Below are 25915 nucleotides of genomic sequence, written 5' to 3'. Positions count from 1 at the left end.
ACTATTAGGCATAAAATTCTCAATTTTCTGTGGGACGGCGGAAAAAAGACATTAAAATTAATCAAAAATCTGACATTTTTTTTTTCATAGATCATTTTTCAAGATCAGCGAATTATCTATTATAGAATCTTGGTGATCGGTGAAATAAGTAAACGTAATTTTAGTTAACGTTTCGACCCGGATATGGGCCCTCCTCAGAACGAATTATTTATTTAACTGTAAAAAATAGGCACCATCATTATCCTAGTTGACCGAGCCATCAAACTTCCTAGTACAGAGTTCCAGGAAAAAAACCTGTCGCTCATATACAATATACTAAGATGGAATGATTACCCTCATGGCCTATTACACCAACATATTAATAAGAGACGCACCTACATCAACAACTTACCTGACAATAATATTGACTCTGCTCCCGCAGACGATAACAATAGACCTGCTACTACATATATCCCCATCCCATATGTATCTGGTCTCTTTGAGTCTCTGAACCGCCTATTCGCCAAACATAATGTCAAGTTTGTTGGAAAAAATTCAAAAGATTTACAACTAGTTTTTGATACGGGAAAAGATAAGATCCCCATTGGCAAACGATCCAATATTGTGTATAAAATACCTTGCAATGATTGCAACCAAGTTTATATAGGTCAAACTAGCCGCCACCTTAACACCAGAATCAGGGAACACCAACGCAATGTATATGAGATTGAAGAACGTCACACGGCTCTAACAAAACATAGTATCGATAAACAACATACTTTTAGTTACGACAATACAAACATCCTTTGTGAAGAACACAATTATTATAAAAGACTATTACTAGAAATGTGCAACATTGTGGGCCACACCAATTCCGTTAATCTTAGACAAGATGTTGAACATTTAAGTAATATTTACAAACCTCTAATCTCCGCACACACAACAAATATTGTTTAACCTTAACTAGATACAAAAAAATTTTTTTTGTCCCCATAACACAGTTCTTTCTACATCATTTTTTTCACAAAATATTTATTGTTTTTCTGTATAATTGTTTATATTAGGTTCACCTTCACTCTGGATCATATTTGTTTCTCCCATCGGTCGTTATTCACCTGTTGACCCAATCGGTTCAACCAACAATAATTTTTGGTTAGACATGTGGAACATAGTCATAAAGAGCCTACCTCCACTTCTTGGACACTTGCAAATTAATTTTACTGCCAAAAAGACCTTCTTTAAAAACCTTTTAACACAATGACATATTGACTGTGAAGAAACATAGTTCTTTAATCTTTGTAATTAATGACTTCCAACTATTAACTCCTACATGTAAAATAACTAGAAGATTGACATTGACTACCGTCACTCAAAGAACATTGTCTCCACTAATTGTAAATTGTGAATTCGACTACATCTTAGTTCACTTACTTATAAAAAAAGGTAAATAACACTTAAAGCCATTCTTTTTTCAATTAATCAAAATGTTCTTACTAACCAACAATATATAATAGCCCTAAGAGTATTACATCTACAATATTTAATGTCTGATTACTTCTAGTATTATTATTTATAAAAAAATTTTTTGTTGTTCTTGACAGTTAAATAAATAATTCGTTCTGAGGAGGGCCCATATCCGGATCGAAACGTTAACTAAAATTACGTTTACTTAATTGACCGATCACCAAGATTCTATAATAGATTATATACGAGGTCGAGAATTCTTATTCATCAGCGAATTATGAATTGATACGCCAAGTTTTGGTGTCGAATAATGCCAAAGATTTTTATCTTCAAAGTAGTTACAGATTATGACGCGACTGTGAAGGTCAGAATAAGCGAGCCGATTAGATTAGACGAAAGCTTATCTCTTGTATCGGCCCAGTACCTGGACACGGTAAATTTATTCAGATATCGGTCGAAAGGTGAATAATACCAGTCATTGTATCATTTATCACCAGTAACAGGTGTAAATGCGAAAATACTTTAATTCAAACGGTCTACGAGTCGTGACGAAGCATACGTACCTTCGAGATTCGTTAACACGCCCTAGTCTTGCAATAGATAGACCCGGTATCTTATGACATAACAATAAACCATTAACCATAAAAAGGAGTATAGTTATTCATGGTCGGATTCTTGAAATGTTATCATTGCAAAATTGACAAGATCATTTTGACAGCTATTTTATTAACCGTGATATCCGAATGATCTGTACTGGCAAACTAAATGGTCAGAACTGTAATTTAAAAATAAATAGAGGAAATGAAGAAACGTGAGTGCAAAAATCAAAGAAGTGAAGTCACCATGTCGAAAAGGCTTGTTCCACCGGATGGAGGTTGGGGGTGGCTGATCGTTGTAGCTTACGCTATAAACGGGGTAAGTTTTATTTCATTGAAATTATACGTGGTTTTCAGTCAGAAATCGTTTTAGCCAAATTCTTGTTCCTTCAGATGTGTACAATTCCTGTAATGCAAGGATTCGGGCTGCTTTTCAGAGGCACCTGCGCGGACCTTGGCATGTCTGGAACGGACATTTCTATTATTTTAAATGTTAACTCCGCTTGTGGGATGGCCTTGGGCCTCGCTAATGGTCCACTTCTTCGCTACTTTGGATGCAGAAAAGTCGCGGTATGTGCAGCCATATTCTACGCATTAGGACTAATACTCTGCGCCTGGGCAAACTCGTTTATTTACTTCATCATCACCTACGGCGTTATATGCTGTGAGTTCAAAGTAGAGCATAATTGCTGTGACGAGTATGGAAAGTGAAAAAATTAACTCACTCTCAATCAACATTCCAGCTATCAGCACCTCCGTAATGAATTCGGCATTTTCTCTATCTCTGAACTCCTACTTCATGAAAAAAAGAGGTCGAGCTGTGGGCTTGGCGATGACTCTAAATGGACTAGGCCCAATTGTTGTACCCCAGTTAATATCGATTCTGCTGTTGAAATACGATGTTACGGTACGTATCGCAGTATCTTCAACAACGAAGAACTGATTTGCATAAAGAATTCTTTCATTGTGTATCAGTTTGTTGATACAAAGGCGAGGAAACAATTAACATTTTTTCTCTGTGTCATTTCCTTTTCTTATGGAGGACAGGGAACAACTTTAATCTTGGGCGGCTTGTGTTTTCACGTGGTGGTAGCAGCTCTTCTTTTGCAGCCAATAGAATGGCATCTGATAGAGGACACTCAGGAATCAGACCCGGAAGCTATGCCAAAGCTCGTCGAAACTGAGCAGAAAGGTTGGTACGCAGATGTCTGACGAACCATTTTGAGCAAATCAGCTTTCTTGCAATTACAAGATACGTCATATTGAACACAATTCAAGCGTGTGTTAGATGTAATCTCAGAACCGTGTTTCTGATAGTCATTTCATTACATTTTTTACGGTTCATTACCAGCGAAGTGCCTGATATGACGTCTTAAGCATGACGTGTTCCTGAAGTATTATATTTGTTTCTACGTTCAAATCCATTAAATTTTTTTCATCTTCATGATGAATAATAGTTAAAGATAAAATGATGAAATGAAAATTTCCTTGAATCTAAATTAACTAACGCCTAGGAATGAAATTAATTTTTGAAGGTAGAAAGAACAGCCGGCACAGCATCAGCAGATCTAACGAGGACATAGTAGCAACTGAACGAAAACGCATACTTACCATGTCTAGCGTTGATCACGAAGTTGATTCCGGTAGCCTCTACGGCTTTGAAACCCTCGTGCCAAGAAAGCAGTCAATAACTTACACGGTGAATACAGGTAATGCGCTATGAAATGCAATAAACTGCCTAATGTCTCTTACAAGAGCCGACAATGATATGATAACCACGGTTTTAAGCAGCCAAAAAATCATATAGAAGGAGTGTCAGCCAGGTAGACGGTTCGTCAACAACCACTACGCCTGTGGAACGTTCCGATCCTACATACAAATGGTGGAGCTCTGGTGAGTTTTCGATAAGCTGTAGATGAGTTTGAATATTTTGTGGCACCCACACCAGCAAGATCTTACGCAAATTTTCAATTATTGCAGGGAAAAGCTTGGACACAATCAATCTGGGTAGCAGCATAAAGATATTCGAAGGTGGAAAAGACGATGAGCGAAGGGCTAGTGAGTCCCAAGTCCTGATGCAAAAGAAGAAGGTGGAAACTGTTCACGAGGAGGAGGATGATTTTGAGAATGATGATGATAAGCAGACGTAAGTCCCAACCCGCCCTTCTTAACTAGTTATCGATAGTACGTAGCTACGCATTTTCAGAAACCGCGAACAGAAAGAGATCAAAAACAAGAAGTCGAGAATAAGTCGCATGCTGCATTCGGTGGTCGTCTTCTTCGATTTAGACCTACTTCGTGATCCTGTCTACGTAAGCATAATGCTCGGCATGTCGATAGCGGTATTTGCCGAGTTGAACTTTTCAATTCTGACACCTTTCATCCTAAGCGACATGAGCTTGAACACGGAGCAGATTGCTACGGTGATGAGCTGTCTGGCAATTACAGATCTGATCTTCAGAGCGCTCGCCCCATTCATTGGGGAGTTTCTCAAACAACCGCCTAGGGTCATGTACCTTCTCAGTCTAATCATACTGATTGCCACGAGACTGAGTAAGTAATGGTCTAAAAAGAGCAAAGTTTTATAGATCCAAGGACTACATGTGACCCGGTGTCTTTACAGATGAGGTATCGTTTTTTCTCTGTAGGTCTTTTCTTAGCTGGAAATTTCCGAAGTGTTGTGATCATTGGATTTGGTCTTGGCGTTGCGAAGGGGGTTCGATCCGTTTACATGTCATTGACACTCGCCAGTTATATACCAATAGAAAAACTCGCGTCAGCTACTGGGATCCAAATGGTGACCAACGGAATCATACTTTTAATCCTTGGTCCTTTGCTCGGTAAGTTTTCAAAATATACCCTTGGGACTTCACTAATTATCAACAGAATTTATAGACAAGATTTCATTGGAGTGCTATTATAGCTGTTAATAGAATACTGGAAATCCGCTATGGGAGAAAATGTGATTTTTGTGTTTCATCGTAGGTCTTCTGAGGGACAAGACGGGAAACTACGACTTGTGCTTACTGTTCATAAACGGGATAACCAGTATCACCGTGATGATGTGGACGTTGGAAATAATCGTACGTAAGATAATGAGTATACGGTCAAAGAATGCTGAAAATAATGATGAAGCCATCACATCGTAGAAGACGGAAGCAGAATTATCAACTCAGGCTCTTTTCACTATTTAACTGGGCCACGGTTCGCCATACCTGCATGTAATACACATTATATATACATTCAGATACATATTTACTATTTTGTTTGCATAACCGCATGGATACAGAACATCAGTGAAAAGAAAAATTTAATTATTTTGGTTGTTTCAGCGGTAATCATCAGCGTAGCGAATAAAATCTTCTCTAAGGTACCCACGGACTCTCTCATTTACTCACCTTAACCTCATAAGCGACAGAAAAATAAAAAAAAAAGACGCAGCAAAACTTAATCTTAGGTTTTACTGGTGCTCCAGACATTTTTTAACCACTTTTTTCGGATTTCTACGTTTCCCTGTGGTTTTTATCTCACGTTTCGTAGGCCGTCAAATTACACGCAGAGAATCTCAATGGTGGTCGAGAGGAAGGAAAGACAATGTCAGTTTTTCTCATCGACTTCCGGCTTGGAGTTCCCATGATATTAAGTGCTCAACACGTCTGAATAACATTCCTCGATCTCACTTCCTCTCGTCACTAACGCGGCTCAGGATGAAACAAAAAACTCAAAAGCCATCTCAGCTTCCTTGTCCATTTGGGTAAGAAATCTTGTCACGTTAAAGCAGTATAAGAGATTTTTCTTATCTAGATGAAAAAAAGACGAACTGCAAGGAATGAAAATTAAACTGTGAACCGATTTTATGGCGAACAGAGAAAGCGCTCCGCAGATAGCGACTAGCAGTTACGTTAGTGCTGTAAATCTTTACGTCGTCGAGCTGTCAAATGATCAAGTTGATGACTAATAGAAGCAACGATAGAAGAGGATTACGACAGTCTACGTTTGAAAGGCACGTGTTATTTTGAAGCTTGAAAATTCGCCGTTTACTTATCTCGACTTTACAGTGTATGTGTGCAGAGTGCACACGTGTACAATACATTATATAACTGGCAATTAGGTCCTTTTCAGCAAGAAAAAGGAAAACTTGCTGCACAAGGAATATACACAGGATATGACTATTGCGCATTTACATTTTAAGCATAGGATTAATATAATCTAACTAAAAACTACGTTATCAATTACATTAATGTCAAAACACAGTCTTATTGTAGGCAACCCAAGTTGTCCATCTACACCATGCACAAATCATTCGCACAGAAATCACAATATGATATTTTATCTACGTATAAATACTATATAAGCTTCACGTTCACTCGAAAATTGTTTCAATCGTAAATTACTTCGACAGTTTGAGCAGTCGTGGATCATCTTTCAAGACGGTCAATGTTTTGCGTTGGAAACCTGAAAAAATGAGATATGAGTTATCCAAGTAAGAGGTATTCTAGTTTTTCGCGTTTTCGTGTTAAAATCGCGAAACTTGGTTCTGGGTCGGATAATCAATGCTTGCCTTAGAATGTCCGGAATAGAGAATCGGAACGGTAGCGTTCGGGTTTCTTTCGTCGTTTCTCGCGTATTTTTCGTGTTCCATAATTCCCCAAAGGGGGGAATCTTCGGGAGCGCTCACAGACGCGGATGCCAGATTATTAACCGCCTGGGGTAGCACCTGGTAGGCTCTCTCGATTGCCTCATATTTTTCTGATTTGGACGTTCTCACCGGCTGTGGCGTGACAACGTAAACTCGTTCGTTGTTGTGCGGTGAAATAGACACCGGAAGCTCAGCCCATGACTGTTGAGTCGTCGTCGTCGTTGGTGACGTCGATGTGAAAGATGAAGGTGAAGATGCGGAGGTCGTACTCTCTGTTGTTGTGGACGTGGTTATCGGGCTTTTATCGGTCTCAGTTGACTTAGACACGCTCTCGACACGAAATACCTAGTCAAAAAACAAGTGTTGAGTTCTAGAGTTAGTATATTAAGAAGATTAAATTAGTCGGTGAAGGTCAGAAGGAGAAAAAAACTGCCTTGTTTTGCATTTACGTTGTGTGTGATGTTTTTGCACATCATTAGTCCTTCTTCCTCTGACCTTCACCGACTGATTCCATCTGCTAAATAAATCTCGAGTCACGAATTTCAACTTATAGGAATCAATATACGGATGGTAATTGTGGTGGATTAAATGCTCAGAAGAGTAACCTGAATATGAGGAACATCGACACGGCCACTTGCAGCACCTTCGTGTTCGAGATCATTGTAGTTAAGGCCGGGTAAGTCGGACTGATTCGTGTCAATCCTTTCCTGGGGAGCCGAGGACTGAGTGCTGGTCAAATATTCATTTGGTATTTTTTTAGACGGCAGAAGGTAGGGATGCGAAGAACTGGGTAGAGCGGTGCTCGAAGTCATTCCACGCGAGTATTCCTAAAGTAAATGAATCACAATTAAGAATGTGGGAAATGCAAAAGCCGTAAGGAACAACATTCGAAACCTTCGCTCACCTGAATAGTCCAATTGTCGATGTTCTTCTGAAGCCTCGTGACGTCGATGGAATTGTTCTCCTGCTTGACAAATGGTTTCTTGGAAATTTCTTTAGATAACAGGTTTTCCAAGGGCCTCAATGGCCTCTTAATCTCAACATTCTGAGACTCTTGCCCAACATAGTTGTGATCTGCTTCATCAATCACAGGAACTTTCCTTCCTTGAGTTTGTTCAAGGGAACCGCGGCCACTCCAATCATCCGGGACAGGCTGAAATGGGCTCGGCGTGTACTGTGAGGTGTAAGGAATTATGATCTGTACCTGGAAGAAAAAATGGTGTAAAGCATATGACATGAGGTATGACATCTCCGATCCCATACGGTTATCGATACTTATGATAATGATAAAATATACAACAACACTTCTCAATCACCTGCTTGTTTTTTTTGACTCCCGACTGTTGCCGCTGGTTCTGGGAGTTGATCGTATTCCCACCGGGGAAAACGCTGGGATTTATGCTCCCCGGCACTGCGAAACTCGGCTGCGGTTGCGAGACCCAAGTCGTGCCTCTGAGTGAAGGCGAATTCCATGATCCCTGATTCTGCTGGCTCTCTGTCCTCAATCTTTCCTGATAGTCCTTCACAGCCATCTCCTGTTTGAAATTGTCGTACGATTTGAGCAGAGCATCTAAGAACGGCTCCTCGGTGGTTGGACCTATGGTTACGGGCGGCTGGGAGTTTCCAGTGGATTTAACGCCTACCTGTTGGGTGTTAGTTCCAGAATACGGGGGATAAGGTACGTAGAGCGAATCGGGGCGATACGAGACAAGAGGTTCTGGATTTTGGATGACGGCTGACTGACCGCTGGACGGTTGTTTTATGTTCTGTTGATAACTGTCGACGATCTTCCCATGATTCTGCGGAGTCTGCTGTTGTAGAGTAGAGCCATTCAGTGGCTGTTTGCTCGGTTCTTGAAAATTCTGCTCTGAATTTTGGACAGATATTAAAAGTTTCTCCGTCGAGGGTGGAAAGCTCTCGTAAGCGTTTGATTTGGCGGTTTCATGACTGACGGGGAGTTCGTCGACACCTAGAATGTTGTAAGACGGCGTGGGTGAAAAACTGGTTCCGTTTGTAGAAGATGAAGCAGCCAGTGAGTCCGCGAGTAGATTATTGTTCACGGGAATACCGTAGGAGTTTTTACGACTTTCATCCTTCGCTGCGACCGTTGTGAGTGAATCTCCGCTATTGCTATTGTAGGAATAGACGGCTTCATTCGGCGGTGGATTTAATCCGGGCGTATAATCACTGTCGCCATTTTGCTGCACCGCACCCTGGGGTTCCCTCTGATCATCTTTGCTCAGATCAATAATCGGTGACTCCTCATAGTGTACAGGGTGATCTACTGACGCCGAAAATTCAGCTGCAGGAACGCTATGAATTACCTCAACGGTCACTGGGGGCTGAACATTGTAGCCGGCCGTAACTGTCTTTGACTGGTCAACGTTCAGTGTGGTGCTTCCGTACCCGATTTCGTGATACCCTTCACTTTCGAAAGACGATCCCCCGTATCCAGGGGGTGGCGTGTCACGAATTTCGGTACCATGACCTGAAATATCGACCTCTGCGCCTGGGGGCAGAACGTCCACGTGTCCATCGTCAAGATGCTGTTGCTCGGGGCCGGAAAAGTTCGGTATTGACTCGGGAGTAAATTCTGGCAGACCTGATGTCAGTTGGATGGAAGGCGTAGGCTTGAAGAAATCCGGCGAAGAGTGGAACGGCTTGGCCTTGAAGAGGGGCGGCATTGGGCCTGGATATAAATAAGGAAACGGAATCGGTGGTGATGTGCTCAAGTCCGCCGGTGGCGGTTGCAAACCTTCGGTTTGCGGGCTGGTGGGACGTCCATAGCTGAAGTCAGGGATACGGATGCCTTCCGAGTAGCTCAATGTGAATGAACCACCGTTGTTGTTCCCCTCCTGACCATCGCTAGGTTGGATCTCTACGTTCGTCGTGCCTGACCCGTATGCATCGTGCTGACCGTTATTTGCCATCGGGTTCCAGGGTATCTTGTTGCACGGACTGCATTTGTTTTCTTTCGCCTTGCCCTCTGGAGGTAGGTAGCCGGATGGCGCGACTGTTGTAGTTCCTCCCCATGGATTAATCCAGCTCATGAACCTGGAAAAGTAGCCCGGTGCTTCGGTCGACGGAGTTGGAGGAGGGTCCAAGTATCTGCCAGGTCGATAGGGTATCAGCGGAGACGGCCGGCGCGACGGAATTCCGTAGCTCGTGTCGAAAGCGTTTTGTGACGGCGGGGCGAGGTAGTCGCGAACTTCCCGTCGATTGTGACCTCTGTAAGCGATTCTGCCCGATCCGCGACTCCTGTGACCAGCGGAACTCGTCGCGATGACGAGAACGAGAACGGCAAGTACCAGAGCCACCCAGGTGGAATTCTGAAACGAAATCAATTACAAATTCTTATTTCCAGAAAAATTTTCATCCCTGTTTCTATTATTGGTCACGTAGTCGAGGCTTAGCCAACCACCGGTGAACGAAATCGATTCGCTAAAGTGTGCCGGCTGCATAGACGATTACATTGCGCCAACACTGTACGTGCTATCGGTGCCCCTGGTTATTACCCGGGTATCGGTTGCTCGTAAAGTAGGCGTGCTTATGGACGCGGTCAGATGCATTATTGGCGGTAAAATTGGACTCGATGCAACTACAGGTAACTGCGAGAAAAGCAGTGTAGCTGCTGATTGTGAAAGATGATTCTGGTGCTTGATCCGCGTCTGGATGATAGAAGACGGTGTTAAAGCTAGTGAAGCGATCATATAGCGTGCGGATGCGTCGAGTGTAGAACAAGGAAACCACGTTTAAGTGGGCCACGCCGTGAGAACCTGCCTGCATGACCGTGCTCTGCTAAGTACTGCACGTCTCGTGGGCTTTACTAGAATAATGTTTTCACGTGGAATTGTTTATGCAGCTGCAGGATGGTCCAGACCAACCTTCGAGTGGTGGTTAAGGCGGAAATCAAGCTAATTAGGCAAGTCGAAATCATTCGCTTTCGCCTCAAACCCTTTTAAGTCGACTAACGCCGAGGTGTTAAACCACAGACTGACATTTAATTAGTAGAAACTCTAAGTTGACGGGTAATTTTTGGTAGATGGAGGAAAATTCGTGGTAAGTACGTCTAATCCATCGTGGCCACAGCCGCGGTTCCCAGAGATTAGAAGTCTGGGGTCAATGAAAGTGGAAGAGTTCTCAGGCCCTGTGGCTCTGTACCTTAGCTTCGTTATCTCTGCAGTTATCTCCAACGCCCCAAGTAGCCAATGCAAGAGTTGCTGGTAAATTAGCGCTACAACTCGCATCGGCATTACTTTCGTTTCAACGCGTCGGAGTGCGGCTACCGTAAGAAAATACAAACGCGGGTACTCTCGATATTACAACAATTAATATCTCATGATAAAATGTCACGGCAAGTTAAAACTTCCTTCAAACAAAGTAATTGAATTGTTACGGAATTTCGGCTATTGAGTAGTAACATGAAAATCGAAGCATCGTTCGCAGTGTGTTCCCAGCCATCGTACCAGGCTGTTACCTGCACACTGACATTTTCATTCTGTAGTTACTGTTTAATTAGAAATTCACGCACGGTCTCATAGAGAGTAAATAGACTCGTACACATCGAGATTGCAGCTGGAGATCGATTTCTATACTAACATGACCGTGTACCAGTTTCCCCTTCAGTCCTACTACCGATAAGTACTACTAATGGTGACAAAGAAATTACTGCGTCTTTCCAGTCGTATCTCGGGGAAACGGTTGGTTTCTTCATGTTTATTTTCCTTGTTCCACGTTATATTTAATGATGGTAATTTACTTGCGTGAAAACTAATGTCACATGTGCAATACGACTAGTCTGATTGGAGCTATATAGTAACGTGCAGTTTCTAAACTCATGACAAGAAACTTCGTATGATTTTGCAAGTCGCAATTTATCGGCATAGGTGAATGGCACTATGAAAAAACTTTGCTGTTAGATGCCAACGTGAATTATGTTTCGAGTCTCGTTCTTCGAGATTACAATGGTAGTAGTTGACTTTTGTGATCATTATTGATATGTCTCTATTATACGGTTATACAGAGTGTCGAATTATTCCGTAGTATGCAAAGTCTAGGACTTGCTAAACTATTATAGTCACAACATATATTCGAATATTCGGATAGCTTTACAATTAATATTCACGTCAATAGCACGAAGTTCACTTTCCTACGACTGTTTCCGGTTTATCGTCGAATGATACGGCCTCTTGCTCTCCTTATGCACTTACCTGCCTATGTAGATATAGTTTCATTCAAGAAGGCCCTGAAGCACGCGGAAGCGGAGAAAATACTGAGATAACAAGAGAGAGAAGAAAAGAGGGAGAGCTGGTGCGTGAGAGTTTCGCACGCTGCTCAAGCACCAGGTAATCTTATCTCTCTATTTTTCTATTCTCTTTGCCCTCGTAATACACATTCTTCTATCTCATCTGTGCCATTTTTTTTTTCTCACCAATAGATTTCAAATGTATGTTCAGAACCAGTGTCAGAGTCAATGTCAGAGCCAGACTTATACATGTGTGTTACTATAACTGGGGTTTGGTTTATTATTTTACAGCTTAATGGAGACCAATTAAAAGTTTCTGGTCGATAATGAATCATCACCTTATTCAACTCGATGGTAAAAAAAAAATCGCATATTTTAAGTTTTTGTGCATAGTATCAAGAATAAATTGCATAAGATGTTATAAATATCATGAATTCTCTGATTCGCCATGGCCCTGAGAACTGGATCTCAGACCTGAATTGGACCTGCATCCGAATGATCCTTGTATGGAAAACTCGAATGAGATCGGGTCATGGTCGAAGAAGAGATATATAGAGATGAAAGTTTCAAAGCGCGTGACATAAGATCGACAACAGTCAACACGCGAACGATAACGAGCCGCAATGCAGGTAACGACAATCCGTAAGTACCACTGGCTGTAGCGTGAGTGACTATACGGACACGTGAAGTGTGTGTATAATATATCCGTAAGTACAGCACGGGATGACGCTGTGTAATGTAGGTAAGTGGGTTGGCGGTTCATGCGAGAGCTGTACGGAAGCTCAGAAGCTGTAGAAGAGGAAGAGACACTGCGGGCACGCATCAGCAGCACGTGAGGACCCCGAGTTAGAGTACTCCCGATAATTGTTAGAACCATGTCGAATTTCGTCAATGTCGGCTTTTGACTGTACGGGCGAAATATTGTGTTCATTGAAAAACGAAAACTGTGTCGAATTCGAAGACCACGACCATTCGAAATTCTCATCACCGATGCAACTCGAGAATTGAGGAGAGAAAAGTGTGAACGACTATGTTGCATTTACTATTAAGGTCACGTATCGCGAAGTTTCCTTTTGGACTCAAACCAAACCCAGATACATACGTCTGCAGAAACGCGGCTGCAGTGCGAAGCGTCGAACTGCATTCAATCGCACGTATATCGGTTGACGGATTCAACGATTGCTGATTCGCTGAGAGTCCTTGCCCAGAGAATAACAAACAGACAAACAGATATTGAGACACTTTCTTCTGTCCCATATACGTATTCCATCGATTGATCAGCTGAAACGCGATTATGGTAATTCTATAATAAAAGTGACAAAATGAGATTTATTTCCTCCTTTGACTCGGTGTTACAGTCAAAATGTCTTATATAGAATCATTTTTAAGGATATCACCTGACGGGGACAACATTGCATAGAAAATCATGCCACAGGCACCGTCTTTAATAATGATCAGGTTTATTAACATGCAGAGAACAAGACTGAGGAACGTCTGTGATCAGAATTTGTATAATTACTCACAAGCTTGATATCCATTTTAACTCTCCTTATGTTGTAGCATCACACATTAACTGCGAAACACCGAATTTAATCACAAACGTTGAACACACAATTGGAAACAGGTAAAATGCATAAATCAAATCATCCGGGATGAGGATCATAGATATGAAATATTTTTCCACGTCTTAGCTAAATGTAAAATGAGTTTAAACATGTACAAACTAAGAGTAAGATGATTCTAAAATTTTGGTAATCAACGTAACACAACGCTCCGATAGATACCGATGGTGCAGCGCGCGTTGTTCCAAAACGAAAGGATGTCGAAGAATGAAATTATGTGTAAGCACTAGGTAGACGAGCTCTTGGTGAGGGTCAAAGAGAGAGTCGGTCGTCCCCGTACCCCGGGTTGCTTATATCCACGACGAAAACCCTGGTACGCATGATTCTCTCCTTCGACGAGGCATGCGAAGGCTACTTCTAGTGGTCCTCGGCTCCATTTCTTTCGGAGGGGGGCTGCCGCCGGTCCCAGGTCTAAGGATACCTGAACAAACACCCACCCGCATACCTGCCCACCGTGAACACTTTAAACAGGTGATATTTTACCTGCTAGCTGCTCGGGTCTCAGGGAATGGCCAGCAACGATCGACGCCATCATTTTTTACCCTGACTTATCCCTCCGAAAAAGGGGCTGCGCGGCATTCGACAAACGAATTCCAGACAGGTGATTATTTCTTTTCGCAGGAATCTGACCGAACCATTAAGACGAAGAAGAAAGTATGATTCACCGAAATGATCTTATCTCAAATTCCGATCCTCAATAGTGCAGTGTCGAGGAACGAAAAATACTCTATGCTTATCTCGAAGTCGTCCAATAGCATCGTCACAGCGTTCATACCATAGGCAACGATACCTAACCACTGCGCAGCAGGTTAGAATTCGTAATATAATAATGTGTAATAAATATTTCAGGGACGTACTGATCCTCGAAAAAGCCGCACCTAACACTGGCGTTGACAGACTGCGAGCAAACGATCGGATCGCGTAGTAGAATGAGGAAATCTTCGGATAGCACTCGCTCCTGCGGAATACAAAATCGCCAGAAAGTGACGTGAAAGTAGTCATGAGTTTGATGGCCTCCTCTGGTATTATGTACCTTTTTGTCAGTCGTGTTCGTTATCATTGTCACCGTGAGTGTCAGATGAGACGTTAATGTAGCTAAAAACCGTTTGGGATGGCAAAATGATTGATGATATGTGTCGGTAGCTAACGGAGAAGCCAAAAGATTGTATCAAGACAGGTATAAAATGAAAGAAACAGTAACTAACTGCAAACGTGACGCCGCGTTGAAGCAAACGTGTTGAAAATTCAAACGAAAGGTAAACGAAACGAAAGTCGTTGACAACCGGAGCATCGCGAGCAAGCCATTTACTGACAAATATACTTTCCTGCGATTTATGAAGGTTTTGTAACTTTTTAGGTTTTCAGACCTGGGTTTACAAAGAATAAGACGGAAACATGGTGACGAAAAATCCTTGGTCGAATCGAGAGTAAATAAATTTTTTTATTATTACGACTGCCAAGATATCTTATCTGCGAAATCCACCGCTGCGTTAGCAGGGCGCGTTATTTTCAGTACTCCATAAATCGAGCGTATGTGTGCTTGATAATATTTTATTGTCAATGCACTGACTTTTTTCCTGAGTTTGTGTAGGCGGTATAGGCATGTCGCAGCTGAGTAAATTAATGCGAGTGCAATTGGAAGAGGGACCGGTTCAACGTGATTGAAATAGCAACGAGTGTCAATCGTCGAGAAAAGCCTGGGTCAACTCACGAGGTGACTTTTACTTTCGCGTGTACGCAAAGACGATAGCGCAAGTTGCGAGTTAAGCCGACCAACGAACCAAGTCGGCGAACATCTGCTCGACGGAATCTGAATTAGGTCTTAAGACGACTAACGAATTCATAACGAATCTCCTGCTTTCACCTATTCGCAATCTATACGAATAAAATTATCGCTCGCAAAATGGAAACCGAAATTCAATGAGATGGCTGCCCTCGTGAATATGGAATTGGAAGAATTTCGCGACAGTATTGATATCCGGCAACCTTTGTGGCAGGACTCTCTTGAATACATTCGAGCTGCAAGACGTGATGTGTATCTAATTATAAAATTTCAAAAACTCTGAAAGAGAGATAACATAACGTTATCAATTTAATTATTGGCAAATACGACCCTGACAATTCTGGATGTAATAATTAAATGACACACGTGACTTACTTACTGGTTCAATAAACATACAATCTATGAATTACTCAGCTTATTAACCGATATAAAGCAGACTATTCACCCGATCGTTCGATCATTCTTCAGGAGTATATCAACGTCGCTTGAAGTGATCATGGAGAAGCAGGTCTTTGCTGTAATTGTACGTATCTCATATCTAATAATCGAACTCGTTTTTGATTGCTAAAAAATCTTGAATTTCTGTAAAGTCGAATTTCATTTCTAACAGATCGCTGTGAGCATCGCAGCATTGATTCCAACCTCCGAGGCCGCAGCATATAACTGTACGACGTACGGCAGATATGCTATAACTACTGACACAACTTGTCAGTCCTATTACTTGTGCTTTCCTGAAGACGACGGGACATACACCGTTTACAATGAAACTTGCCCAACGACGACGCTTTTCGATCCAACGACAGCGAATTGCGTTAACTCGAGTTCCTATACTTGTACAAATGGAGAAGATTCAACGACCACTGAGGCAACAGAAACCACCACAACAGCAGCATATGACTGCACTACGTATGGCAGATATGCTATAACTACGGACACAACTTGTCAGTCCTATTACTTGTGCTTTCCTGAAGATGACGGGACCTACACCCGGTACAATGAAACTTGCCCAACGACGACGGTGTTTGATCCAACAGTTGCGAAGTGCGTTAACTCAAGTGCCTATACCTGCACCAACGATGCAACTACCACTGATGCTGCAACTACCACAGATTCTGCAACTACCACAGATTCTACGACTACCACCGATGCTACAACCACTACCGTAGCTGCAACCACTACCGAAGCTGCAACCACTACCGAAGCTGCAACCACTACTGAAGCTGCAACCACTACCGAAGCTGCAACTACTACAATATTTGCCTGCACTGCATATGGTAGATATGCGATAACTACGGACACAACGTGTAAAACGTATTATTTCTGCACCCTGAACAGTGACGGAAGTTTTACCATGGAAGAATTCACTTGTCCAACAACAACGATCTTTAATCCGACAAAGTCAAAGTGCGTCGCACCGTCTGCGTATACCTGTACAAATTAGACTGAGAACATGCATGGGAATCACTTAAAAATATTTTATTGTGAATAAAATTGATTTATTGCTATGACGTGTTGGCAGCTATAGTTACGCGAAATCGCACATTTATCCGGTCTAATTCCAAATTTTTATTTCACACATAGCTTCGTGATTAATCGAATTAGTCAGATTTTTGTTGAGTAAAATAATTGAGCAAATAAAGTATCGTTTCAAATGTGGATCAACCTAAATACATCATTTTTACCACGTGGTACAAGACTCGTGTGTAACTACATAACTCTTTATTTGCACGATCGTTTAGAATACAATTATCGTTGGTCTATCCTATATTTAGCACTGTGCTTATGGACCCCTGTAAATAGTAAACTCAGTGAGAGTCCGAACGTAACCGCTGTTCAATCCCCTTCTTACTCCCTCGGTGGACCAGTGACCAACTTCCTGAAGGTCTTTCGGCATATCTTTTTCATTAATTGCTACATCATGGATACCTATGTTTCTTTTAATTCTAGCGTGGATGCGATTATCCTGCGGATTCGATATGAGTTCCAGTATGTGAGATTGTGGGATCTCGTTTTCTATCATTCTTCCGCTCCATTTAACCACTGCGTGTTCTGACGGTATTTGACTCATAACGTGATCCAATCCGGCATGAATATCAGCGACTATTTCTGGCAGACTCATTTTCAAATTTGAATCCACGTCTCGTTTGGACAGTGAACTCACGTCCCTTTTCTTGCGCCAGTGTGAGTTCCTGGAATTGTTAACGCCTATATTTTTGGCTCCACCGTGCAACGCGAGATATTCAGCTGAAATATTACCCAGATCTCCAGTGAGCTTTTCTACAGTCGAACAATTGAATAATGCTTGGACGGTCTGAATGTCAATATTGTTGTTCAACGCCCCGATTTGATTAATCAGTGTCTGGTCCGTTTGTTCATCCGCCTGCTCACGAAACAGTAAATGCTTATTGACCTCAACTAGCTTCTGCTTCTCTTTATTGTCATCTACATGCTCAAGCAGTATCTTGATCCTCAGTCCCAACTTGTGTCTCTGCTTTAAATTAATTGTTGGTACATCATTCATGGTCGTTGAAGTGTTACTGACTTCAATGGGGGTTGAGCTTGTCATTGATGGTAATTCAGGGAAATCTCGAGCGTGCTGTGGTGAAGCACAACTGCCAGTTGAATCACTGTCACAGATTTTTAAGTTGTCTGGAGAGCAGCCACCAGACTCTTTGTCGCAAGATGAGTTGGTGCTTTCCCTAGTATAACTGCAATTTTCTGAGTTAGAATCGCAAGAAGGTAACTGAGTCGCTCGATTACTTTCGAAATCTAGCAAACCAACAATCGTCACGCGTGGCGAAAACTCGTCTCCATTATAAGTTTCGCCGGTCTTAGTGGTGGACGCCACATTTTTGTCAGCAAGGTATTCCACACTATCATAACTGCCGAATTTCGTAATCTGAATGTAGCCGGTGTCGGTCGTCAAAGTCACGGGAAGTTGTTCAATATTAGTCTTTTTGCCGTCTCTACGGGTTTCGGTCTCAATGCTGGTTTCGTCTTCCCAAGAGTTTGTTGTTCGCTCAAAGAGTATCGAATGAACGCAGGACCCCCCACTTTCACAGGACACTGATGTTTCGTCAGAAGCGTTCGATTTGCTTGTTTCATCTGAATCGCTAGGGCTGAAATACGAATCATCATTAGCTGGCGAGAAATCCACCGTCTGATCACCGGTCTCTACATCGTGTACTATATCGTGATTCATCGTCACGCCCAAGATCGAGATGTCGTCTGTGAATTCAGGTGACTTGACGTTTGATAGCGCTGAGGTCGTGATTTCGTGAAAGGACGTTGTGGTGAGTTTGTCAAAGCCGGCGTTCGGAATGTCATACAATGATGCAAGTGACGCGGTGGTCGCTTCAGAAGGATCGATAGGCTGATCAGTCATTGGTGTGGGTCTTTCGAAGACAGGAGGTGGAAGATAGTTAACGATTTTGTGTTCGTTATTCGCAATTGAGAACATCGCCGTTGAGGCTTCGGTGAAGGCAGTAACTGAAGTTTCCGATTCCAAACTATTCAAAGATGTTATATAAGCCGCGGTAGTTGGTTCGTGCCTAAGATCATCAGTCACGTCTATCTCAGAAATCGAAGGATAGCCACAGTTTTCGTCGGCGCAGTCGCTGTAGCTCTCGCAGGTCGACCCTGGGCTGCAGTATTGGTTATACGAGTTTGAAGACATTGCAGTTGAGACTTCGGTGGTCGTAGTCACTAAAATTTCCGATTCCGAACTATCCGAGAGTGTTATGGATGCCGTGGTAGCTTGTTCCTGCCGAAGATCGTCAGTCACGTCTATCTCAGAAATCGAAGAATAGCCACAGTTTTCGTGGGCGCAGTCGCTGTAGCTCTCGCAGGTCGATCCTGGGCCACAGTCTTGATTATACGAGATTGACGACATTGCAGTTGAGACTTCGGTGGTCGTAGTCACTGACGTTTCCGATTCCGAACTATCCGAAAGTGTTATGGAAGCCGTGGTAGCTTGTTCCTGCCGAAAATCATCAGTCACGTCTGTCTCAGAAATCGAAGAATAGCCACAGTTTTCGTCGGCGCAGTCGCTGTAGCTCTCGCAGGTCGACCCTGGGCTGCAGTCTTGGTTATACGAGTTTGAAGACATTGCAGTTGAGACTTCGGTGGTCGTAGTCACTAAAATTTCCGATTCCGAACTATCCGAGAGTGTTATGGATGCCGTGGTAGCTTGTTCCTGCCGAAGATCATCAGTCACGTCTATCTCAGAAATCGAAGAATAGCCACAGTTTTCGTCGGCGCAGTCGCTGTAGCTCTCGCAGGTCGATTCTGGGCCACAGTCTTGGTTATACGAGATTGACGACATCGCAGTTGAGACTTCGGTGGTCGTAGTCACTGACGTTTCCGATTCCGAACTATCCGAGAGTGTTATGGATGCCGTGGTAGCTTGTTCCTGCCGAAAATCATCAGTCACGTCTGTCTCAGAAATCGAAGAATAGCCACAGTTTTCGTCGGCGCAGTCGCTGTAGCTCTCGCAGGTCGATCCTGGGCCACAGTCTTGGTTATACGAGATTGACGACATCGCAGTTGAGACTTCGGTGGTCGTAGTCACTGACGTTTCCGATTCCGAACTATCCGAGAGTGTTATGGAAGCCGTGGTAGCTTGTTCCTGCCGAAAATCATCAGTCACGTCTGTCTCAGAAATCGAAGAATAGCCACAGTTTTCGTCGGCGCAGTCGCTGTAGCTCTCGCAGGTCGATCCTGGGCCACAGTCTTGGTTATACGAGTTTGAAGACATTGCAGTTGAGACTTCGGTGGTCGTAGTCACTAAAATTTCCGATTCCGAACTATCCGAGAGTGTTATGGATGCCGTGGTAGCTTGTTCCTGCCGAAGATCATCAGTCACGTCTGTCTCAGAAATCGAAGAATAGCCACAGTTTTCGTCGGCGCAGTCGCTGTAGCTCTCGCAGGTCGATTCTGGGCCACAGTCTTGGTTATACGAGATTGACGACATCGCAGTTGAGACTTCGGTGGTCGTAGTCACTGACGTTTCCGATTCCGAACTATCCGAGAGTGTTATGGAAGCCGTGGTAGCTTGTTCCTGCCGAAGATCATCAGTCACGTCTATCTCAGAAATCGAAGAATAGCCACAGTTTTCGTCGGCGCAGTCGCTGTAGCTCTCGCAGGTCGATCCTGGGCTACAGTCTTGGTTATACGAGATTGACGACATTGCAGTTGAGACTTCGGTGGTCGTAGTCACTGACGTTTCCGATTCCGAACTATCCGAGAGTGTTATGGAAGCCGTGGTAGCTTGTTCCTGCCGAAGATCATCAGTCACGTCTGTCTCAAAAATCGAAGAATAGCCACAATTTTCGTCGGCGCAGTCGCTGTAGCTCTCGCAGGTCGACCCTGGGCTGCAGTCTTGGTTATACGAGTTTGAAGACATTGCAGTTGAGACTTCGGTGGTCGTAGTCACTGACGTTTCCGATTCCGAACTATCCAAGAGTGTTATGGAAGCCGTGGTAGCTTGTTCCTGCCGAAGATCATCAGTCACGTCTGTCTCAAAAATCGAAGAATAGCCACAGTTTTCGTCGGCGCAGTCGCTGTAGCTCTCGCAGGTCGATCCTGGGTCACAGTCTTGGTTATACGAGATTGACGACATCGCAGTTGAGACTTCGGTGGTCGTAGTCACTGACGTTTCTGATTCCGAACTATCCGAGAGTGTTATGGAAGCCGTGGTAGCTTGTTCCTGCCGAAGATCATCAGTCACGTCTGTCTCAAAAATCGAAGAATAGCCACAGTTTTCGTCGGCGCAGTCGCTGTAGCTCTCGCAGGTCGATCCTGGGCCACAGTCTTGGTTATACGAGATTGACGACATCGCAGTTGAGACTTCGGTGGTCGTAGTCACTGACGTTTCTGATTCCGAACTATCCGAGAGTGTTATGGAAGCCGTGGTAGCTTGTTCCTGCCGAAGATCATCAGTCACGTCTGTCTCAAAAATCGAAGAATAGCCACAATTTTCGTCGGCGCAGTCGCTGTAGCTCTCGCAGGTCGATCCTGGGTCACAGTCTTGGTTATACGAGATTGACGACATCGCAGTTGAGACTTCGGTGGTCGTAGTCACTGACGTTTCTGATTCCGAACTATCCGAGAGTGTTATGGAAGCCGTGGTAGCTTGTTCCTGCCGAAGATCATCAGTCACGTCTGTCTCAAAAATCGAAGAATAGCCACAGTTTTCGTCGGCGCAGTCGCTGTAGCTCTCGCAGGTCGATCCTGGGCCACAGTCTTGGTTATACGAGATTGACGACATCGCAGTTGAGACTTCGGTGGTCGTAGTCACTGACGTTTCTGATTCCGAACTATCCGAGAGTGTTATGGAAGCCGTGGTAGCTTGTTCCTGCCGAAGATCATCAGTCACGTCTGTCTCAAAAATCGAAGAATAGCCACAGTTTTCGTCGGCGCAGTCGCTGTAGCTCTCGCAGGTCGATCCTGGGCCACAGTCTTGGTTATACGAGATTGACGACATCGCAGTTGAGACTTCGGTGGTCGTAGTCACTGACGTTTCTGATTCCGAACTATCCGAGAGTGTTATGGAAGCCGTGGTAGCTTGTTCCTGCCGAAGATCATCAGTCACGTCTGTCTCAAAAATCGAAGAATAGCCACAGTTTTTGTCGGCGCAGTCGCTGTAGCTCTCGCAGGTCGATCCTGGGCTGCAGTCTTGGTTATACGAGATTGACGACATTGCTGTTGAGACTTCGGTGGTCGTAGTCACTGAAGTTTCCGATTCCGAACTATTCGAGAGTGTTGTGGATGCTGTGGTAGCTTGTTCCTGCCAAAGATCGTTAGACACGTCTACCTCAGAAGTCGAAGAATAGCCACAGTTTTCTTCGGCGCAGTCGCTGTAGCTCTCGCAGGTTGATCCTAGGCCACAGTCCACGATGAAGGAAGAAGTGGTGGTTGACGTGACTTGCCAGTCTATGAGGTCCGTTGTGCAGGGTTCGGTCTCGGTGGGAACAGCGGTGAGTCGGTGGATCTTGGGACTGACCTTGATCTCGATTCTCCTCTTCGGATGTTCCGCTCGTTCCGCGGCCCACTCAATGATGTTTTTGGTGACAACTGGGCCTACTCCGCACTGGACTCGCTTGTGCTGCCATACGGTTAAGTCGTCGGTGTGACTCACCGTAGTAAAGTTGACTACACGACTATGCCGAGTGTTTTCATCCACCACTTCGAACAAGGTCGATTTTGGAAAGCTGCTGTCCGTTGAATCGACCTCGCCCTCCAGCTGAATACATTCAAGATACCGTTCTGGTATGGTTGCAGCATTCTCGAAGGATATAGTGTACTCTCTGAGCACTTGTCTCTGCACTGGATGCATGTGGTGGTCCTCCTTGATGGTCGTAGTCTCTATCCAACACAGCGTGATATCCTCGCCAACGTGTACGCTGCTGGTTCTTTTCGTCTCGGCTTCACCTGCTATTTCAAAATCGTTACCAGCGTAGATAGATTTAACTGTCGAATTCACGTTGAAGCTGCTCGAATATCTGTCATCCGAGTTATGGGGTTCGGTGCAGTTTTTCGCCTGTACTTTCAACGGTTCCATCACCGTCCACGGAAACTCTGGAACTCGATCCTCCGATTGAGTCAAATGTTCCAGAAACCCGATCTTTCGATTGAGTTCAACATTCTTGAGCAAGTAGGGTGCAATATTTTTGTTTCCGTTCACGTTAATGTTTCTCATTTCACCTCCTGAACTCAGCGTTCGTTTCAAGGACCTCCATTTCTCACGGCCACCAGGTAGTACCGACTTCTGGTCTCGTCTTAGGTCCAAATGTCCAAGTGCATCGTAAGACAGGCTCGCTGTATTTGCAGCTGACCTGTGGTTGACCTGATGACTTACCTGTTCAACGTTAAATAAAAATCAAATCACGATTATTCGAGGTCTGACATGTTACGGTTAAAATTTAAAACAAAGGTTGAAAGAGAGTCGCGGGAAATTAAAAAAAATACTGTACTGTTATTACTAGCTAACCACATGGAATCATATTGCCCTTCAAAATCTTGGCCAGTCAAAAAAAAAAAAAATTCGGTATAAATTTATTTATACATTTTTGCGTTATCAATTTATATTTTTCTACAAGTTATCTCTTTCGTATTTATGGTCTTCCTACGTTTTCAACTGGCGGTAGTTTGACTTTCAGGATTTCGTGCCATCAACGTTTTAATCTTTTGTATTTTTGTACCCCACCCGTTTGTTCTGATCGTAAATGCAAAAATGAACTATAAAATAAGACGAAATGTGTTTTGAAATCCAATTTCAAGCTGATACCCGCTGCCCAATCGTGTGTTTTATATGCATATGTGTTATATGCTACTTCTGAACAGGAAGGTAAGTGTGAGCTATAAAAATGGAAAAACTTGATTAGAAATGAAGGATCAAAAATTTCTCGTGAAATGAGATGTGATATGCCGATAATAATTCGGTACCACGCGAAAATATACCTGCTTTTTTGTACGTGAACGTATTTGGTGCGGGATCGCGTCATTCGGATTCATCCAGCAGCAAGCCTGTTCAAAGATATATATAATTGGTTTTATACGATAATAATTTTTCATTTATTTCAGCGTTCTCAGTTTAGGATTTCACTGAAATCTATACTCATAATGTGAGTAAATTATACCGAATAAGACCGTATGAAAATTAAATCGTTATCAATGGATGTGTCAAAACTGGAAAATCGTTACACTCATAAATGTGATAGTTTTAGCAAATTAGGGTTATTGTGAGATATTTTTCTAGCGATTGCTATTGAAAGAGTGTGAACTAAGGCACAAACATGAAATCAATTTCTAATAATGGATATTCCGCATACTCACTTATTGGTACACTAGGAATATAATTGTAAGGCAATGATTTATCGCCAAACCAGTGCTTTCGTATATGGTCGAGATTGAAAAGTGATTTAGCGAGCGTTTGCGTATAAGCGTACCGCAACCAACATCCCGAAAATTAATTAGAAATTTTACAAATTAATCAAACCAAGCTGACCTATACTTCGTTCCTATCCCCATTCATGTGAAAGCTCAAGTTGATTCTCCGGGATTGGGTTGTTAAAAAGAAGACATGGTTTAATCTGGTATTTTATTATTTTTTCGTCAAGTACATGATAAGTAGAAAATAATTGTTTGCGTGATTTCGGGCCAAACCGCAAATTGTCCGACGCAGTTATTATTATTAATACATACGTAACAGTTAATAAGGCACATTTCGATTCAAATCTAAATAGAGAAAGACTAGTTAGATATTTACAATTGTAATATATTTTGGCGTACCCTTTGCAACTTGCTTTCTATTTTTTAACGTGAAATTCCTTTGAACAATAGGCTAATAATGAAATACGGAACTGACGCTGTCGCTATTATCACGAAATTCAATCGTCGATGGTGAAACCCTATAAATGAAACATTCCGGAAGAACTGACGATACGCATTTCTTGTTTGATATGATTTAATTTTCCATCGCTATCTATTCACGTATTACTTGTAGCGTAGTTCGCAACAAGAATATTCTGCAACTGCAACTTTGTTGCAGGCTCAAAATGGGCTTGCAATTTCGCTCTACACTGCGATACCAAAGCTGATGACAAAACTGGAGATTTGAAACATAAAAGCAAGATTTCAAATTGATCAGAAAGTTCGCTTCAGCGTATAATAAAAATCTCGATAAACTTATAATGGATTGCAACTTGGAGTAAAAAAGTCGACAGAAATTCTCAACTTGATCAAATTTTGAAAAGAACAAAAGAGATGTAAACCATTTCATAAGTCGACACAGAGAAACTTTCCGAATCAGTTTGAAGCCTTGTTGTTTTATTTTCCACCACTAGATTTGCTGCGAGTGTTAACGAAGGATTTCTATAACGGTTCATTGAGCTGTTTATCGAATGGTCGAAGAAAAAATCGAGCAAAGATGACGAAAAGAAAGATAATGGCGAAGTGCCAAGAAGCAGGCTTACCAGAAACAGTGCTACTACTATAAAATATCCACGGGTGATTCGTCCCTGCATGCCTTCAGCTCGATATTCCTTCTGGCACCTTATGCGTAAATCGCGTATCTCAGCTTTCCACTATGAATATGACAATGGCCTTGTGACTAATTCACCGCAGACCGATTTCAGGTAGATTGGCGGTTTCTTACCGCCAACCTCTCGAAAATACGAGAGGTGAGAAGATCAAAAAAGGAGGAAAACCGTTTTTACGGTAGATCAAAGCCGCGACTCTATGGGTTCGAAGATGGCGAACAGGCACTACAATTTCCAACGAGTGTTACAGCTGTGCCCTATCACTACAGGGTCCAAACATACCCATGTACTGATGAGTACGGGTCTTGGCTTTTCCCCCCTTTATTCCTGCTCTTTTTTTCTTTCTTTTTCAAACTTCTCGCGCCTTCACTCTTTCTCTCTTTCGCTGTTCATTTATCGACGCGTAGGTGTTTGTTGATCGGTAGAACAGGAGCATGGTGTGGGTGTAGCAACGACGTCTTAACACGGTCATAATAATTCGTTCTTCATTACTCTGCATCCGTGAACAGAAATGGTTCCTACCACTGTACTGATGCTATTAAGATCG

At 43.0% G+C, this 25915-nt stretch overlaps 4 protein-coding genes across 9 annotated transcripts; 2 read left to right on the top strand and 2 right to left on the bottom strand.

Moving 5' to 3' along the window:
• The first annotated feature begins 1593 nt into the window (after nucleotides 1-1593).
• Nucleotides 1594-7588, top strand: LOC124308114 (uncharacterized). Of its 4 annotated transcripts, none has more exons than XR_006908924.1 (13): nucleotides 1594-2358; nucleotides 2477-2703; nucleotides 2783-2946; nucleotides 3087-3231; nucleotides 3575-3748; nucleotides 3828-3932; nucleotides 4020-4185; nucleotides 4246-4592; nucleotides 4688-4879; nucleotides 5025-5260; nucleotides 5372-5793; nucleotides 7232-7354; nucleotides 7439-7588. XR_006908924.1 is itself a non-coding variant. In XM_046770491.1 (10 exons), exons 1-10 carry the CDS (start codon nucleotides 2245-2247, stop codon nucleotides 5186-5188), a joined length of 1842 nt encoding a protein of 613 aa, XP_046626447.1. In that variant the 5' UTR covers nucleotides 1594-2244; the 3' UTR covers nucleotides 5189-5364. The 4 variants fall into 4 exon arrangements, 1 of the variants encoding a protein (XP_046626447.1); XR_006908923.1 differs by having other exon boundaries at nucleotides 2433-2703; nucleotides 3831-3932; XR_006908922.1 differs by having other exon boundaries at nucleotides 2433-2703.
• LOC124308113 (uncharacterized) lies at nucleotides 6231-14757 on the bottom strand. Of its 2 annotated transcripts, none has more exons than XM_046770490.1 (7): nucleotides 13447-14757; nucleotides 8322-10007; nucleotides 7995-8213; nucleotides 7583-7882; nucleotides 7284-7505; nucleotides 6601-7023; nucleotides 6231-6494 (listed from the first exon to the last, which is right to left on the bottom strand). In XM_046770490.1, the coding sequence occupies exons 1-7, from the start codon at nucleotides 13459-13461 to the stop codon at nucleotides 6474-6476; spliced, it is 2886 nt and encodes a 961-aa protein (XP_046626446.1). In that variant the 5' UTR covers nucleotides 13462-14757; the 3' UTR covers nucleotides 6231-6473. The 2 variants fall into 2 exon arrangements, with proteins under 2 accessions (XP_046626446.1, XP_046626445.1); XM_046770489.1 differs by having other exon boundaries at nucleotides 7995-10007; nucleotides 13447-13496; nucleotides 13708-14757.
• Nucleotides 14758-15399: 642 nt separating this feature from the next.
• On the top strand, nucleotides 15400-16984 carry LOC124308119 (uncharacterized protein PB18E9.04c-like). 2 transcript variants are annotated; one of them, XM_046770499.1, is made up of 3 exons: nucleotides 15400-15851; nucleotides 15939-16508; nucleotides 16545-16984. In XM_046770499.1, the coding sequence occupies exons 1-3, from the start codon at nucleotides 15825-15827 to the stop codon at nucleotides 16767-16769; spliced, it is 822 nt and encodes a 273-aa protein (XP_046626455.1). In that variant the 5' UTR covers nucleotides 15400-15824; the 3' UTR covers nucleotides 16770-16984. The 2 variants fall into 2 exon arrangements, with proteins under 2 accessions (XP_046626455.1, XP_046626453.1); XM_046770497.1 differs by having other exon boundaries at nucleotides 15405-15851; nucleotides 15939-16984.
• A 24-nt stretch (nucleotides 16985-17008) lies between these two features.
• On the bottom strand, nucleotides 17009-25897 carry LOC124307256 (platelet binding protein GspB-like). Its single transcript, XM_046768774.1, has 5 exons — nucleotides 25303-25897; nucleotides 23789-23854; nucleotides 23033-23186; nucleotides 19473-22906; nucleotides 17009-19262 (listed from the first exon to the last, which is right to left on the bottom strand). The coding sequence occupies exons 1-5, from the start codon at nucleotides 25351-25353 to the stop codon at nucleotides 17109-17111; spliced, it is 5859 nt and encodes a 1952-aa protein (XP_046624730.1). The 5' UTR covers nucleotides 25354-25897; the 3' UTR covers nucleotides 17009-17108.
• Nucleotides 25898-25915: the final 18 nt, after the last annotated feature.

Source organism: Neodiprion virginianus, chromosome 6 (genome assembly GCF_021901495.1).
Source record: "Neodiprion virginianus isolate iyNeoVirg1 chromosome 6, iyNeoVirg1.1, whole genome shotgun sequence".
Taxonomy (NCBI): Eukaryota; Metazoa; Arthropoda; class Insecta; order Hymenoptera; family Diprionidae; genus Neodiprion; species Neodiprion virginianus.
Note: the sequence above shows the minus strand (reverse complement) of the source record. Positions and strands in the feature narration are given on the sequence as shown.